The 18234-nt window shown below is 49.5% G+C and overlaps 2 protein-coding genes across 4 annotated transcripts in view; one reads left to right on the forward strand and one right to left on the reverse strand.

Annotated features, from left to right (window-relative positions):
* The first annotated feature begins 63 nt into the window (after positions 1–63).
* TMEM186 (transmembrane protein 186) lies at positions 64–2442 on the forward strand. Its single transcript, XM_077141870.1, has 2 exons — positions 64–105; positions 1172–2442. The coding sequence occupies exons 1-2, from the start codon at positions 103–105 to the stop codon at positions 1805–1807; spliced, it is 639 nt and encodes a 212-aa protein (XP_076997985.1). The 5' UTR covers positions 64–102; the 3' UTR covers positions 1808–2442.
* Positions 2443–9138: 6696 nt separating this feature from the next.
* The window catches only part of ABAT (4-aminobutyrate aminotransferase), an 86910-nt gene continuing 77814 nt past the window's right edge, over positions 9139–18234 (reverse strand). For all 3 annotated transcript variants that reach the window (XM_077141869.1, XM_077141867.1, XM_077141866.1), the window contains 5 exons: positions 17076–17213; positions 16044–16211; positions 14797–14943; positions 10306–10417; positions 9139–9716 (listed from right to left, as the gene is read on the reverse strand). In XM_077141869.1, coding sequence (XP_076997984.1) covers positions 9595–9716; positions 10306–10417; positions 14797–14943; positions 16044–16211; positions 17076–17213 — 687 coding nt within the window. In that variant the 3' untranslated portion in view covers positions 9139–9594. The remainder of the gene's footprint in view (positions 9717–10305; positions 10418–14796; positions 14944–16043; positions 16212–17075; positions 17214–18234) is intronic.

Below are 18234 nucleotides of genomic sequence, written 5' to 3' on the forward strand. Positions count from 1 at the left end.
CAGAATGTAGTGCGCCTCGACGTTGTCGTTGCACGTATGCGCATGCGCCCTTAGAGGTCCGGAGGCAGGCGGGATTCACTTCCGGCAGCCGGCTGCGGGGCCATGGTAAAAACGCGAGTAATGGAATGAGGGAGGAATTGCGTTTTCCGGGGTTAGGGTAGAATTGGGGCGGACGGGCAGGACGCCCGAGTTTCTGACTCGGAGAATCCGCGGGAAGAAACTTCGGCGTGGGTTGCACTTAATTTTCTGGCTTCCTGTGCCCTCCATAGGTCACATGGGCTGATAATAGTGATGGCTAAAACTGACCGAGCGCTCACCTGTTCAAGCGCCGTGTTGAGGACTTTCAAATCATTTTATCTTTCACTTTGCTGTGAATCCCCATTTTTAAAGATGGGCAAATGGGCTCTCAGAGGTGTTGAGTAACTTGTCCAAGGAGATACAGCTAGTGACGGTTGGAGCCAGGTTGGGACCCAGATTGGGACCCAGATCTGGCTTCAAGGCCCGGGGCTCAGAGCTTTTTCCATTTTGTTCCACAAGGTGTAGAACTGCGCGCCTAGGATAATCTTTTCCCCTTCCCCTCTGCTGTTTTCCTCTCCTGAGCTAGGCTAAGGAGTTAGTTAGCAGTTAGTTGGTTAGGCACCCAAGCTAACGCATAAACCTGACAGAGAATTGAAAAGTTATTATCATAAGTATCTCACTGATTTCTTGCTCCAGTATCCTGATAGGACACTGATTGTTTACTGGGGAAGTGTCCACACAGCCTTGTGGATCCAGTGCTCAGCATAATGCCAGGCCCACAGTTGACCCTTATTAGTTATTTGTGGAATGAATGAAGGCTGGTCCCCCTTTTCTTACCTTTTTGGAACTGCCTGGAGGTAAGAGGAACGTTTTGAATGTCAGACCTGGCCTCCCTCACTAGCTGTCCATTTTGGGGCAAATTTTTTTTATCCTTTGTGGGTTTGGTTTCCTCAGTGGTAAAGTGGAAGTAGTGCTCTCTACTGCACATAGCTGGTGCAAAGGGCACTTGAGGTAGAGCATCTGGTTTTACCTTTCTCTTCATCTCTGGTGTCACTGATGACCTCAGGATGAGGGGGGAGTCTCTGTGTGAGAAGCCTTGCAGATTACTATGATGGAGTTCTGTAAGAGAAATGTTCTCCTTTCTCCCTTGCAGGCTGCCCTTCTCCGAGCTATACCCCGGTTGCGGGGACCAGCTGCGTGGGGAAGGCCTCTCTATGGGCTGTGGTGCTGCACTGAGCAGGATCCCAGGAGGTGCGTGGGGACCAGGTCACCCACCTCAGAGGAGAAACCACCAGACCCAGAGAAAGAGAAATTCCGTATGGTCTACCGGTTTGATGCCATCAGAGCCTTCGGGTATTTGTCTCGACTGAAGGTGGCACAGACAGCTCTGACAGTAGTGGCCCTGCCCCCAGGCTTCTACTGGTACTCCCAGGGCCTCATGACTCTCGACTCTTTGTGCCTTGTGGCTGGGATAGCTGGCTTTGCCCTGGCCATGTTGTGCTGGATGAGCTATTTCTTCCGAAGACTGGTGGGAATCCTGTATGTCAGTGAGTCGGGCACCATGCTGCGTGTAGCACACCTGAACTTCTGGGGGTGGCGGCAAGATACATACTGCCCTGTGGCTGATGTGATCCCCCTGACGGAAACCAGGGACCGGCCTCAGGATGCGTTCATGCGAATTCAGCAGTACAGTGGGAAACAGACCTTCTATCTCACCCTGCGCTATGGACGCATCCTGGACGAAGAGCGGTTCACACAGGTGTTTGGGGTCCTGGACACACTCAAGTGAATCCCTAGCTCTGGTCACCTAGATCTCTGAAGGGAAGACTGAGCGTACAGGGCAAGGCTGAAGAAGAGGATTGGACAGTTGGAGTCTTTGCCAGGACCCCTGGGAACTTGTCTTTTGGGAAGAGGAAATTCATGAGGCAGAAGCTAGTAATCAGGTTTAGAAAAAAGATCCTTAGTGCAGATTCTTAACTGCAATTTGTGTATATGACATTAAGTCAAATAATGACAGTTCATGGAGGAGGCTACGTCAGGTTCACCTGCATGGTACACAGTTGGGAAATTAGAAAACAGAGATGTGGCTGGGGGAGCCCAGGATTTGGAGTCTGAAGACTCCCAAGTTTTTCATTTCTCAGCTTTCTGTTGAGGGTAGGTTCTTGAATGTCTTTGAACATTGGTTTTCACATCCACAAAGTGGAGAGTCCTGCCTGTCTCCTGGGATGGGTATAAGGATAAACAGTAAATATCCGAATGCTTTGAAAACTCAGTGACCCTGAGCAAATACTAAGCTTTACGTCACAGTCCCAGACACTGCTCTGTTCTGAGGGTACCAGAGGTTCATAAAAGCCTTGGAGGTGTTTGTCGTTGAGTGTCTTGTGGCAGGACAGACATTAGACAAATAAACCTATGTTGTTACAAGTGGTGGCGAATGCAATGGGAGAGTGGGGTGGTTGGGGTGGGGAGGGGCATGGAAGGGACCTTAAATAGAGCCCTGAGATGGAAGTAAGAGGCAGGCACAGAGTTTGTTTCAGTCCAAGGAAACTGTGAGTATGAGCTGGGGAGAGCTGGGTGCATTTGCTGAGGAACAGAGAAGATGTGGAAGTGGAGCTAGGGAGGGAGGAAGAGCAAGGTCAGGAGACCTGCCTTGTTGGCAGGAGGGAAAGATTTTGAATTTTATCGATATCACAGTAGGAAGCCTTTGAAGGTCAGAGAAAGGAATTAAAACTTTTTTTTTTTAAGAACAAGAAATCACAGCTACTTTTAAAAAAAAATTTATTAATTAAAAAATTAAGAACAAAAACATTAAACATTAACATATAATTCTGTTCTACATATATATTCAGTAATTCTCAATATCATCACATAGTTGCATATTCATCATTTCTTAGAACATTTGCCTCAATTCAGAAAAATAAAAAGACAACAGAAAAAGAAAACAATAACAGAAAAAAAAATTATACATACCATATCCCTTACCCCTCATTTTCATTTATCACTAGCATTTCAAACTAAATTTATTTTAACATTTGTTCCCCCTATTATTTATTTTTATTCCAAATGTTCTACTCGTTTCTTGACAAGGTAGGTAAAAGGAGCATCAGAGACAAGGTTTTCACAATCACACAGTCACATTCACAGCTACTTTTAATGTTTATTCACCTTTACTTAAAGATACACATGAAGGGACTTAGGCTTACTGGTTTGTTTCAGTTGTTAAATTCCCTTTACACTTCAGTTCCTGCCAGTGGGAGAAAGGGCATGGTGGTTGGGGGAGGTATGAGTTTGTCCTTCATGCTTGGAGACACTGCGCACCCACTGCCAGTCTTTGTGCCCCAATAGTTTTCCTAGATAGAGGGGCCTGGAGGGGAGGACGAGTGGCATTTATACATTCTCAGCATACAGTGATTCTCACAAAGTGAGACCAAGAGCATGGCAGTGGGCCTAGAGAGCCCCAAATCCATACAAAAGTGCTTGCTCTTTCTTCAAGGTACATGCCAAACCATTCCATTGACTTAGGTCTTATGATGACCCTATTTTAAAAATATATTCAGGATCAGACCACTACTCACTCCCTGTACCATTACCACCCTGATCTAAGCTGCCTGCATCTTTGGATAGCTGCAGTCCACTGCATCCTTCCTGGCTCTACCAGACCCTGTTCTCATATCAGCAGTGATCCTTCAAGACTGGATACTGCTGTAAAAGCCAGAGTCCTTACAATGGCCTACAAGGCTCAGCATGGTCTAGCCCAGACCTCCCCAGAGCTCTGCTCTGTATGACTCAGGCACACTGACCTTCTCCAAGAAGCAAGGGCACTCCTGCCTCAGGACCTTTGCACTGGCATTCTCTGCTTAGAAGGCTTTTTCACTAGATACCTGCACAGAGGGCTCTTCCTTCAGTTTCTCCCCCTGTATAGTGGGGACATTATTTCTGTTCAAGAAGCTGTAGTGAAGGTTCAATTATGAGGCAGTGTTGGGCATGTGATAGGTGTGTTCCCTTATGATTGTTTTCCTCACCTGCTTCTCAGCCCCTTCTGGGATCAACTGAAGCTTTTCCCCTCAAAGACATACAGTCTATAGCTATGAAATGTCTTAAGAGGTATGAGTGATTTGACCTTGATCTCATTAAAGCCAAAAATTAATTCAAATGCCCTCCCTCAGTGTTAGGCTGGTTGTAAGCAATTATCTGAGTGAGCCTCACCCCTGGAGGTTCTGACCGTGTAGGTCTGGGGTGGAGCCTGAGAGGCTGTCTTTTTTGGCAAACTTGAACCAACTCCGAAATGCAGCCAGGTGGGGACATTTCTGAAATAGACTGCCAGGACAGAGACCCTAAAATGGGACATGCTTCTGCAGATCTTGTGTTCCTAGGCCGTTTTTGTTTTTTGGTCTCCAGATTGGGTCTTCAGGCTTACCTCCATGTATGGGATCACCTCGAAAGCCTTTTAAAAATACCAGTGCCCAGGTATTGCTATTTGAAAGGTCCCCCAGATGATTCAGATGTGCAGCTAGGGCTGACAAAACCTGCCCTAAAGTAGTCACATTGGAGCCTGCAAGGAAGGACTGTGAGCCCTTAGTCTCACCAGGCCACTCCGATTTGTGGTCTGCCCACACAGTACCAGCAGAGGTCGCACCGAACAAATGTTATTCTATCCACTTAACTCCTAACTAAAGCCACAGCTCTCCACGTAACAATGGGAAGTGGCTTAGGGCTTCTGCATGACAACGCTAGAACAGGATCGGGGAACCCCAAATCAACAAGCAACAGAGGTCATCTGGGCTTATGAGCTCCATAATGGAATCCATTATGGATTCCGGTAGGACCGGGCCCTCCCTGGTGATTTAGGCTTCCCCAGGAATTCCCAGGCATTTCCCAAGGTTTGAGGGTTGCCACGTGGGATTTTTGTACTTCTTCAGAACTGTGGGATGGACTGTGAAGTAGCTTTCCTGGAAACTGAAGTGGTTTTCGATTCAGTGGTGGATATATTGGTGATTCCTCCCCTTTGAAAATATTAATTCAATAGAAATCCTCAAGCATACATGTGAGGATGTTCATCTAATTGTTTTTAATAGCAAAAGCAAGGTGAAATAACCACCCCTCCCCCACCAAAAAAAACAACTAACCAAACAACAAGCTGGAAATCATCTGAGTTTCCATTAGTAGGGGTAGTGTTAAATGATCGTACATCCAAACAATGGAATTTACAAGGTCCTTAAAGAGAACTGCGTTGAACTTGATCTGCTCATGCGGGAAGATGACCAGGTGTTAAGGAAGCAAATTTCAGAACAGTGGAGTTCTGTGTGCTTGTATGTGTGTGTGTGTATCTTTTAAATAGGTAGATTCCAAATTGTGGTTACCTCCAGAGGACTGGAGGTTGGAAGTGGGATAAGAAGATTTCACTTTCAACTTGATAACTCTCTAGAATAGTTAAATTTTTTTTTTTTTTTTTTATGAAAAGTCTGCCATTCATCTTAACAAATGAAGAAAAGTCTCTAATAAATGCAGTCTCTTCCATTTTGTGACCCCACCTTTGGGGTCATGCCAGCTTTCTAGGCCAAGAGAGTTTCTCAAACATGAATTCTAGTTTTGGACTGGGAAGCTGGGTCAATAGTAGAAAACATTCAGCCATTGAAAGTATCTGTGAGGTAACCATGCTTGTCCTCTGTCGAGCAGCTTCTCTTCCCATCTTCTGAGAAAGTTTTGTCCATGCCCTGTGCTCTGTCCTGCGTCACTTTTCACATAGCTGTCATCCAGGGGTCTGCTCTAAATGGTGTGCCCCATTGTGGCACATGGAAAGCCTAGTCCAAGTGGTAGCTGCTGACCTTTCTACTTTCTGCCCCCCACGTGCCAGGTCTGCTACTCAACCTTGTCATGGGGCTAGCCCCCATTTAATACACTCCCCAGAACAGATTGGTGGGTCTAGCTGCTTGTGGGAGACAGCCTGAGATGAATTTAACAAATAATTGGGGTTGGGAGCTTTCCTTTTGTTGCTGCTTTAGGAGCTTCAGGTCCTGTGAATTCCTAAATGGAAAGTACTAGGGTCCCTTTGAACCCCAGGCAAAGTCCACATTTTATGGTCTTGTTTTGACACTGTGGCATTCAACTGTAACACCTTGCCTGATTAGAGTTAATCAGACAGAGCTGATACCATCTGGCCATGTTTGTGTTGACTAGTAACAAAACATCCATTTTACTGATTAACAGTTGAAATATTGTCCAGGATTCAGTTGGGCTTGTGTTTGTGTTGGGGAGATTTGATATTTATGAATGGGAACCTAACTCTCAAAGAAGTAAGTGTTTTGTTGTTTAGAACTGTATGTGAGACTCGCTCATCCATTTATTATGATGTGGCAGGAGGAGCTACTATATATATGTAGCACTTACTGTAAGTCAAGCAATTATGGTATGGTTTTATTTAATCTTATGAGCAGCCATTTGAGCCTACAGCAGACCCATACAGGTAGGGTATTCCCCCAAGAAGCACTTAAGAGCTACACAATACGTGCTTATCAAGTACTTGTCAGATAATTATTTAACAAGGCCACTTTCCAGCCCCCAAAGACCACATTCACTCTGATGATTCCATTATAAATTTTTTAATTTAAGAATACTGATTAACACAGGAAACTAATTTAATTCATGGAATTGCGCATGGGGACATCAGTTACATTATGACATGTTAATTTCTTCATTTATTGGCACTGTCAACAGAATACTGTAAACAAGATCACTTTGAATGCGTAAGTCTGCGAGGTTCCCTAGCTATGGTTTTCTACCATGAGCTGATATATATAGATAGATAGGTATAGATATATAGATAATGTGCACAATTTTGCATGGTTACTGAGTGTCAGTAAAAATTATAAAAAACACCCATTTATAATAAAAGTGAGGATGTGCTAAGACTTGCTATTACTGGATCTTGTTTTCTGTAAAAGTGACAAGACTTACTACAGATAATTTCTAAAATTGATGGTACTAATGTGTGATGGATTTGCTTCCAGACCATGGGCCACAGAGCACTTTTTCATGGACTGCTTCCTGGATGGCTGCCTATCCACTGGGCACCCCGTGTTTTTACCAATCACTTCCAGATTTCCACATCTTGAGCTCTGCAGAGAATTCTCTTCTTTGAAATTCTTAAAAATTTCAAATATAAATTCTTATACCTCCATCCCCAAAAGAGGATCTCTCAGAAACTCATTGTGCCCTGAGTCAAGCACTTGTTGATAAATGGCTTAATTTGTTTTTACAATAAGTAACTTCCCTTGGGGTAAGGAGCAAATAAGTCCAGAAATGACTTTCCAGATAAAATGGTTTCACTTTTCTGTCAGTGCCCAGTGAGGAGAGAACAAAATATTTGAGCCACTCTCTCCACCCAAGAGAGCTAAGTTTCTGATTGTGCCCTGGCTTAAAACCCTTTGAGACTCCCAGAATCTTGGTGAATGTTTGTATCCAATGCTGAAGTTCTCAGGGGAGAGAATTCTTAAGCCAATGAATGAATTTCTTCAGTTTGTCTTTGACTGGTTGTTAAATAAGGCCTTTGAACCTTGGGATAATGCCTGTGGATTCTGGCTCCCCAGTGAAGGGTGTGAGATCATGAACTCATGTGCCTTTGTACATGCTGTTCCCTTTCTACAATGCTCTTCCTTGCCTTGTCTGCTAGGTGAACTCCTACTCATTCTGCAAAACCCTGCTAAAGTGCCACTTCCTCCCCCAAGACTTCCCTGACCCTCTTTAGGTGGATTGGGGTGCTCCCTCTTCTGATTTCTGCACACACCTGACAGCACCTGTCACTCTGCTGTAATTACTGGTTGAAAAGTTGTCTGCAGTGGGATGAGAGTCCCTTGAGAACAGGGACGATGCTTTATTTCATCTTTATATTCCTAGTGCTAAGTACAGCACCTGGGATGGAGCAGGTATTTAATGAAAGTTTGACAAAGAATTGGTTGGATGAATAAATGATAATGTGAATAAGTGAAAATTTGCAGAAAGAGGGAGGCACAAATCTACATTTACCTGGCATTGCAAATGGCCTTAAATGTGGCAGAAGTCTTTATTAAAAGCAAAAGATTAGCTTTGACTTCAGGAATGCATCCATGTCTGTCGAACATTTTAGTGCCTTTCATTCCTCAACAAAAACAGGTTGGTGACCAAGTCTGTGGAAGAATGGAAGCTAAAAAACACTGAGGTCTTTGGATGATTAGTTATTAAAGGAACAAAGTGCCGAATCAGAAACCAAGATATGCCCATCTTCCAAAGTACTCAACCAAGGCACGGGGAGATGAAGTGGCTTCCTTTTGGACAGAGAATAAAAGCCAGGCTTCCTTAGGCTACCTGCTAAACAATACTTCATCACTGTAGAATTATCTAGAAGGAATGCTTGAGATCCAAGTGGTTCCAAGGATGTCTGACATCCAGCAGAGATAAAAATTTAGCTTCAGCCACAGCCCAGTGAAGCATTTAAGAGTCATCTGCCTGTTATCTCCATATTCATCTTGGGAAAATCTCTAATATTGTTTGGCAGGTACAAGGCAACCCCCTTGAACCAATGGGCTACTTTTCCATGCCCGGAACTCTGGTGGCTTTAATTCATGATGCTTCCCTCAGGAAGAAATCTAGTCCCGCAACTAGCCCCCCTGATGGAACAGCAAAGCTATTCCCACCCACCTAAAAGTGGTTGAGCCAAAGCTGGAAAAAGAGCCCCACAGGGTAAGGGGTCACAAAAACCAGACCGTGGCTGCCTCCGAAGGCAGGAAGAAGCAGCTTTGCTGCCCTGGCCCCTGGGCTTACCCTCCCAGGCTTACGTTTCTGACCTTCCAGCTCCAGTATGTCCCTCTGGGTGTCTAGGTTGACAGTGAGTAAGTAAGGATGAGCAGCTGAGAGTTCAGGAATGTGGGATGGTGGGAAAGCGCTCTGGTGATGCCACCGAGACATCCTCCAAGGGCAAAGTCATGCCAGAGCCAGAATTCTTAGGTCAGAGGAATCTCAGATGCATTGAGATGAGGGTCCCTAGTCACAGGGAGGCTGGGGGACCCCTCGACCCTAATGTGTGTCTCTTACCGCCTTCCTGTGATCTGCCCTGTCCCTCCTGAACTGTGGATGGAGCACGCTCCAGGGACTGAGTGAGAAGGTGAGAGCATGTTTGTCTGCCGAGGGTGGAGGGAAACCAGCATGCTTGGTCACAGAATATGGCACTTGGAGCACCGGCTGCCAGTCCCAGGAGCAGGTCTAATTCCCCGGATTCGCTCCCAAAGAAATCGTCGGGGTCAGCGGTGGGCAGATACAGGGACTAGGGCTCTCACAGCCCCTCCCCAAAGACTGTGTCCAGGGCTCAAGCAGAATTTCTGGGCTTAAACCAATATGCACCAGTGGCTCTGCCAAGACAGTCAAAGCCAGCGCCCCCCCCCCCCCCCCCCCCGACCACCAAGAACATCCCGTCTCCACACAGAACCCTTCTGGTTATGAATTCACCTCTGATACTTTTAAGTGAAAACATGAATTAGGCAAACTAATCAATTTGACGACTGTTGAGATCAGGGCTTTCTCAGAGTGTGGATGGAAATGGCTTGTTTACTTGAAGTCGGCTAAGATGTCGCTGAAAATATTGAGGAACAGGTGTGCGTGGTGATCCCTGAAGACCAGAGTGGGACGGAAACGGATGGATTTATCGCCGCAGCCCCCCAACACCACACCTGGGAGAAGAGGCAGAAGCTAAGTTAGGGGCTTGGATGATGGAGCTTCTTCCCACAGGAGCGGAGGGGTGTCTGATCAGGGGCACCTTTTGTTATTGGCTCCAGTGGCCCCAATAAATGGCCTCCATTTATTGTTCTGTCATCCAGGCTTCCATCTAGCCTTCCTTCCACCCGCCCATCCACCCTTCCTCCTTCTCTGAGCCATCTAGTCATCTCATCCGTCGCCTCCTTCTTTCCTCCACCTATTCATTGCTCCTTCTTTTTTATCTTCCTCTCTCCCTCCCTCCCTTCCTTACAATCCTGAATGCCTGCTCTGCTGCCCCAGCTAGGTCTGGTGATAGAGAAATCCCAACACCAAGTCCCTGGCCTTCCAGAAACTCATGATGAGAGAGTGAGTATTTGTTGAATGAATGAATAAATGATAAAGGAATCTCACTGGTAACTCCCTCATCTTTTGAGAAAGGACACTCTGACCATGCTTAGCCCCGTGTACCACCTGCCTGCCCACCTGAATCCCTAACAACATTTTGCCCTCACGTCACATAACATGGGACACGTAGGAAACTCGGCTTCTACTCATGGCCCTTACCTTTGTTCCTGGCTATTAAGATGAGTTTATTCCGCACGGATTCATCTGGAGTGTCGAAGGAGCAAAAGGTGCCTCGTCCTCTCACTCTGCTGATGAGTTGGGGGTACCGGGCCTGCAAAGGCAGAGACAAGGCAAGCACTGAAAACCGTCACCCACGTCCCAGTAGGATGAATGGCTGTAGTTCCTCAAATGCCCCCGCTGTCTGGCCTTTGAGCTTTTGTGTGGACCTGGTGGGACTTCTTTGGGGGCATCCAGTCCTGGGTTCAAAATACAACTCCTTCTGCAGCCTTGGGTGAGTCCTGTGCCTCGGTTTCCCCTCCTGTAAACCAAGGGATACTGTGCCACTGACCCCAACAGGCTGCGTGGGGATTTAGTGAGACGGAGGTTATGTCCTAAGCCCAGGGCCAGGCACCTGGTAGGTGTTCACCAGGTGTTAGTCGTCTATACTATTAGCTCTTCTACAACAGTGCTGATTCTTCTAGAAGAAAAGCTCATCTTCCCTCAAGGCTTTGAGATTGTGAGTCTAGACCAAGGGATCTTAACTGCTTGCCACTCTCCAAGCAAACAAGGGCTTGGATAACCCCTAACACTTTCAGGGTGCTGGGGGCAGAGATGTGGGGGGCCGGGTGGGTAAGTGTTCTCTCATTACAGCTCCTGGGGGGAAGCTGGAGATCCGGTCGCATCCTGGGATAAGATATCCTGGGATGTGCCTATACCAGGCTCCCCTACGCCAAATCCTGACTCCCCACTGTGCCACCAAGAAGGACACATGCTGGTCTCTACATGTGGCCACAGCTCAGAAGTCACTCCAGTCCGGAAGCTACCACCCTCCCTGGGCTGGCTGACTGCCTGGGTGCATGGATATTGGAAGTGTCCCTCTCTCCCACCTGAGTGTGGTCTGTGGGGGGCTGGGGGCATGCAGGAACAAGTCCTCGTCTATCCTAACTGATGTGTGATGGTCGGGAGCCCCCAGCCCCTCTCCCTGCCCCAAGGCCGAGTGGTTTGAACGCCTTTGTATTTGCCGACAGAGCTCACTTTTGCTTCCCCCACTGGTCTAGCTGACAGTTTTAGAGCCTTCCTGTAACCTCAGCAGTTTGTCCGTGCAGCTTTTTAGGGCTCAGATTGGAAACCCTAGACCATTCCCTTTGCTGAAATGAGCCAAACCCAGCCTCTCAAAAGCAGAACACTGATCCTGGCTCAGGAACATTTTCACGGAACCCTTTCCTTGGGGGAAGGCTGCACCCTATGGAACCGCTTTGGAAATGAGGGTCCTCCACGACTTCTCGGGGCCAGGCTGCCTCTGTGGCCTCTCTGAGACATGCCCTGTGACTGTGGGGGCTCGGCATCAATGCAGACAATTAAGAGGCCCACCCAGCCACGCTTCCTGCGTGTTCCCCAGCCCAGGGGCCTGTGCTCTTGTTGATCTGGAAGAATTTCCCTCCCAGGGTCCAGCCCTCCACGCCCATTCTCTGCTTCTGTGTACGCGAGCCACATTATTCTCTTGCAAGCTGATGGTGACCCACCGATTGCTCCCTGGGCCTCAGGTCTGACCAGGGCCATGGCAGGCCCCTCTGAGCTCATCTGCTTTTTTCTCTCTTCCTGCGTGAATTCTCCCTGGAGCTCCCAGCTGAGCCCTTGCCAACATGGGAACCTGCCTGTCACTTCTTATCCTGCTGCAGTGTCCGACTTCCGAGGGAGGTACTCAGGATGCGGACAGCCCACGTCTGGGACAGCTCTGGGACAGGAGGGGCCTGCTGGGCCCTGGGCCGCAGTTGGCAAGGGAAACCTGAGCGGGGCCCAGACGTCCGCCCAGGACATGAACCCCACTTGTCATTTCTCCTGCCTCCTGCCTGCGCTGGCGCTGGCGGATGGCGATGAGCGAAGCCCGCAGGAGCAAAGGGCTTGGCCTTTGCAGAGGCTTTGCCAGGCACCTTGCCCTGCCCGACCTCAGTTTAAACACAAATCCGGACTGAGAAAAGCGGACTCCATCCTGAGCAGGACGGGAGGCTCTTTGCTGTCCTAAGCGTGACATCATCCCCTTAGAGGCTGGACGCGTGGAATCCTGGGAAGGTGGCACATCGGGATTTAAAACTTAGCTCCCTTGCTGCTTGCTGCTCGAGCTTGGGCAGATTCCTCATGCCCCCAAGCTTCCAAGTCCTCATCCAGAAAAGGGGGGGGCGAGCCTACTTTCCTAACGCCGCATTGCTCAGTTTTAGGGCTGCCAGGTAACATACAGGATGCTCAGTTAAATCTGAACTTCAGATAAGCAACAGATACTTTTCAATTTCAGTATATCCCAAATACTCAGATCAAATGTTGTTTATCTGCACTTCAGGTTTAACTGGGAGTTCTGTACTTAATGTGCTAAATCTGGCTCCCTGCCGCAGTGGGAGGTCAAGGTCACTGGAGCCCCTGGCTCGGCTCTGTGCTGTGGCCGGAGTCAAGCCCTTCACCCACACCCTGCCCCACCTGCCTCCAGCCTTCTGAAGTTCAAATTTAATAGAGTCCTGCTCTGGACTAAATGTGGTAACACTATTTTGAGGGCTGAATGAGGCAAGGCACTTAATGCAATGCCTGGCAGGTAGAAAGTTCTTGATAAATGGAAGTTATTGTTATTATGGTTACGAGGTCCTTGATCTTGGCCGTAAGGTCAACATGGGCTCTGAGGCCCACAGAATCCAGTTCAGCCTGCAGCTGGCCCCATGGAAGTTGATAAGCAGTCATGCCTCAGTTTCCGCATCTCTAAAGTAAGGACAGTGATAGTACCTATACCCCATAGCGTTATTGTTGGATTTGAACTAAAAAGTTTATCAAAGCATCTATGATAGGACTTGGCACATATACGGAAGCTGTTATTATCCTCCTCCTCACTGCATCACCACCACTGTTGCCATCATCATCACCACATTGTCATCATCAAATCCCATCATCATCATCACCATCATCATCATTGCCACCATCACCACCACCATCACCTCCATCATCACCTCCTAGGCAGTTCTGCTCTAGGCCCTGGTGACTGAATAATAGAAGGCCCTGTGGGGACGGGGCTCCTCATGACCAGACACTGGTAAAGGTCACCTCGCCTCCCAGCACCTGGGTTGTGCCAGCGGTCCTGGACACTCACCCTGCTTCCCTGGCAGCCCCCCCCAAGTCTAGGAGAGTAGCGCCATGTGTGTGGGTGTGAGTGTGTCCTGGGCAGGGGGTATGACATAGCAAAGACACAGGTGATAATGCAGAGCTGTCCTGTCCAATGCAGAAACCACGAGCCACACGTGGCTGGCCCAAGTTGGGATGTGCTGGAAGTGTAAAATACATGCTAGGTTCCAAAGCTGCAGCAGAAGAAAAAGAATGTGAAATATCACACAATTTTTATATTATTTACATGTTGAAATGATATTTTGGATATAACAAGTCAACTAATATGAAAATAAACTTCACTTTTTTTTTTTTTTTTTACTTTTAATATGGCTGCCAGAAGAATTTAAATTCCACATGTGGCTCCCATTGCATTTGTATTGGACAGCACCGCTATAGGGTGTGTGTATGTACAAGGCGGCACAGAGGAGTGAATAAATAACATCCGTGGGGGCGAGAGGGGCAGTGTGTGGGGAAGCTTCTTAAAAGAGGGATGTCTGAAGTTGGTTTCAAAAGCAAAATAGAAGTTCAGGAACTGGAGTGGGGCTGGGATGGAGGGATGGGAGGGAATTCCGGGACGCCAGGAAAGCACAGCTCACTCAGAATAGCTGGAAGAGCAAGTTCAATGCTGAACCGAGGCAAAGACGTTGTCCCCGGGCTCAGAAAGCCAGGGAGAGGCGGCCCGGGGAGAGGAGGCCCGGGGAGAGGCGGCCAGGGGAGAGGCGGTCAGGGGAGAGGCGGCCAGGGGAGAGGCGGTCAGGGGAGAGCTGAGGTGGCCCGGGGAGAGGAGGCCAGGGGAGAAGAGGCCAGGGGAGAGGAGGCCAGGGGAGAGGAGGCCAGGGGAGAGGCGGCCAGGGGAGAGGAGGCCAGGGGAGAGGAGGCCAGGGGAGAGGAGGCCAGGGGAGAGGAGGCCCGGGGAGAGGAGGCCAGGGGAGAGGAGGCCAGGGGAGAGGCGGCCAGGGGAGAGGAGGCCAGGGGAGAGGAGGCCTGGGGAGAGGAGGCCAGGGGAGAGGAGGCCAGGGGAGAGGAGGCCAGGGGAGAGGAGGCCAGGGCAGAGGCGGCCAGGGGAGAGGCGGTCAGGGGAGAGCTGAGGTGGCCCGGGGAGAGGAGGCCAGGGGAGAGGCGGTCAGGGGAGAGGAGGCCAGGGGAGAGGAGGCCAGGGGAGAGGAGGCCAGGGGAGAGGAGGCCAGGGGAGAGGCGGCCAGGGGAGAGGAGGCCAGGGGAGAGGCGGTCAGGGGAGAGGAGGCCAGGGGGAGAGGAGGCCAGGGGAGAAGAGGCCAGGGGAGAGGCGGCCCGGGGAGAGCTGGGGCAGCCCTGGGAGAGGCGGCCCCGGGAGAGCTGGGGCGACGGTACCTGGAGGTCCATCAGCCCCGTGAGCAGGGCCTTCCCGGCGTGGGCCGCGTTGTTCAGCAGGTCCTCCCTCTTGATGACGTTGATGACTTCGGCCAACAGTAGGTTCTTGGATGGGTCCCCCAGCCACGTGTTGAAGATCCGGTAAGGCTGTAAATAGCCATGGGGTTTTGGGGTGGGTTTGCACACAGGCATCCCCCGAAGGCACCCACTTCCCTTTACACCTTCTCTTTCCTTTAGTTGGGAGAAACTAGCCTGCTGAGAGTCTCCCAAGGGCAAGGTGGCTACACCCTTTACCTCCCGGGAGTAGCAACCCTATAGGTAGGTGCTGCTATCAGGGAGACCAACTAGTCCCACTTTGCCAAAGATTTCCCATGTCCTGGGAAATCCTTCTGTCCTAGGGAAGCCAATAAACTGCTGTCCTCCTTATTTTACAGAGGAAGAGCTGAGGGTCTAAGAGGCTAAGTTATTTGTCCAGGGCAAATATGGTTCATAGTTGGTGGAGTCGGGTCTGGATTCCTGGCAGTTTGATCCTCAAAGACCACCCACTTGACCCTTCACATCTCTACTGAAAGTGGTAGCTGTGTAACTGTGTGTGGGATGGGGAAAAGAAGACAGACATTTTTTGTGATGGCTGGAGCTCTGGTATCCATTTTGAACCATAAGGAAACATTGACGGTGGAAACTATATGAAGGAGGGTGGAAGAAAGGATCTTGGGCCCCTGATGATGATGGTGACAAGGATGATGGTGACGTGTGTGTGTCTGAATGCGTGCATTCCATGTGTGTATCTATGAAAATCTGAATGTACATGTGGCAGTACAGTTTAGTGGCCTGAGCTCTGGGTCTGAATCCTGGCTTTGCCACTTACAGGCTGTGTGACTTTGGGCAACTTGCTTAACCTCTCTGTGCCCGATTCCTCATGAGTAGAATGGGGGATAAAAAATAGTGCCTAGTTGGTTAGAGTGTTCTGAGGTTTATGATGTACTTAGAACTGGGCCTGGCACCAAGCAAACGCTCAGCCCGTGGCAGGAGCTTTTAACAATGCACTGAACTGACACACAGAGGAATGGCAGAAGACGGATGGGACTGCCTTGCGGACATTGCTGCAGCAATCACAACCATGGGCTGATTAAATTGAGGCCTTAGAGAACCTCTGCAACCAGAAAGGGGTGCTCTGGAATGGCCCTCCCCCCGCTGTGCCCAGGCGGGGTGCCCAGGCGGGGTGCACAGGCTGGCTTTGCACTCACAGCATTGGGCCTGAGCTCCTCCTTGTGGAAGAAGCCACCAGTCATCATCTTCTTGCTGAAGGTCATCACGTCCGCCGGGTCATCCAGGCCCCAGTGCTCGTGGGCCCAAAACTTGCCGGTGCAGCCACCCCCCGTCTGGACTTCATCCACCAAGAAGGCACAGCCGTGCTGAGCAGAGACGGGAGAGAACAGGTAGGGGGTGGAGAATAAACACCCCGGGGAGCCCCGGGACACACACCCGCCACGGTGGAGCAAACCACAGAACCTGGAACCCCCAATCCAGGCACATAGTGGTTGCTTTCAGTAGGACCTACCTGCCGCCACTGAAGCAAAACAACAAAAACCACCCAAACAGGGCAGTTCCAGCTCTATCTGAATGTTTCCTAAAACTGCTGGACTGCAGCAAGACCAGAGCTCCCGTTACAGCCGGGACCAGAGCAAAGCAGTGTCTCGCCTGGCCTCAGTGCCGGGTCTTGCCCTACTCGGGAGACTCACACACAGCAGGAGACGCGTCCCAACCGTGCAGCCCGAATGATGTCTCCCAGACTTCAGTTGCTCTGCGGCCCGCTCTGCGTATCACTGTTCTTTATTTCGTATTTGTGTTTAAATCCATTTGCCTCACCTAACTATTATCTGGGGAATGACAGGCTCTGTTGTGCCAGTTATTCAATCAGCGTGTGAGATTAGCATAAAGATTTTTCGTTTTACATCCGAGTGTGGAAGACACCGGGCTAAGAGATGAGGTGAGAGGTTTAGAAAGAAATGGGGGGTGCTGAGGCTTTTCCAAGAACCTCCTGATTGGGAAGCCCCCAGATTAAGATGGCAGATTGGCTGGTGGCTGATGTGGCAATAAGAATGTAGAGGAGAGTTCTCTGTCTCCCACCAGAACCTCTCTATCGAGAGACGGACTCCGGCCTCTGCACCTCTGGAAGTTTACAAGGACTCCAAAGCTGAAGCGGAGCAAACCCTTTGCTCTGGGAAACCCACTGGAGCCCCCCGTGAGCTGGTCCAACCAGGGCAGCGTCCACTGACCTTCCTGGAGATGTCTCTCAGCTTCCGGAAGAAGTCATCGGACGCGTGGTTGTCTCCGCCCTCAGACTGGATAGGCTCCACGATGATGCCCGCCACCGTCTTCTTCTTTTTCCGGTACTTCACGATCAGGTCCTCCGCCTGGATTGCGGGGTTGGGGGGCGCATTCACTCATGGGGGCTCCTGAGCACGTCCGCGGAGGAGGATCTGGGCGCCAGGAGCCCTTTCAGATCACCCTGGGAATTCGTTTGCATGCCTCCCTTCCTTTCCGTTCCGTTTCTTTCTCTTCTCTTCCCTCCCTCTCTTCCTTCCATTCTCCCTCTCCTCCTTCCGTTCTCTGTGCATGTATTTAGTGTGAGGAGTGTGGCATCCTACCTGGGAACTGGTGCTAGCACCTGCTGGGATACAAACTGATAACTCAGAACAGGTCATTTAACCTTCCTAAGCCTCTCTTTTCTGAGCTGTATGTGGCTGCACTGGACAGGATCTACCTAAGAGGCCGGGGAGAGGCCAAGTGGGAAGTTATGTTCCAGTGTCCTGCATGCAGAAAGCAGGAGCTGGTGCTGCGTGCACAGCTGTCTTACTGGAGGCTGTCACTGCTGTGACCGCTTTATGGTTACTGTTGGTATTATCAATATAAGTGCTCGCTCACGGCAGCACCTGAATCTCAGATGCATCCTGGTTTGCAGAGCAGTCGCAAGACCCCTACAGTGAGAGAAACCCCACAGGGGTGCGTGGAGCAGGGCTCGGTGTGGAGCAGACAGACTCCCAAGGGGCCAAGGAAGGTTTTTGGGTGATAAGACACACTTGTCTGCAATGATGGCTGTACGAGTGTGTATGTTTGCCCAAACGCACAGAACTTCACGCTTAAAGAGAGTGCATTTCGTGGTATATAATTACACTTTAATAAAGTTGAGGTTGATTTTTGAAAATGTAACTTGTAACAGGCGTGGTGTGGGAAGGAAGGACCTGATTGTCCCTAAGTGGTCATGACTTTTGGGCTCTTGTTCTAAAGGGGGTATCGTCATATATAGTGAAAGGTGAGTAGTTACGGTACCATATTATTAGAGATGAGTGGTTATGATAACTCATGAATAGTTTAATAAATATGCATAATTACAAAAAATATCCAGACCAGACACCTAGACAGAATAACAAGTGC

This window comes from Tamandua tetradactyla, chromosome 23, assembly GCF_023851605.1.
Source record: "Tamandua tetradactyla isolate mTamTet1 chromosome 23, mTamTet1.pri, whole genome shotgun sequence".
Taxonomy (NCBI): domain Eukaryota; kingdom Metazoa; phylum Chordata; class Mammalia; order Pilosa; family Myrmecophagidae; genus Tamandua; species Tamandua tetradactyla.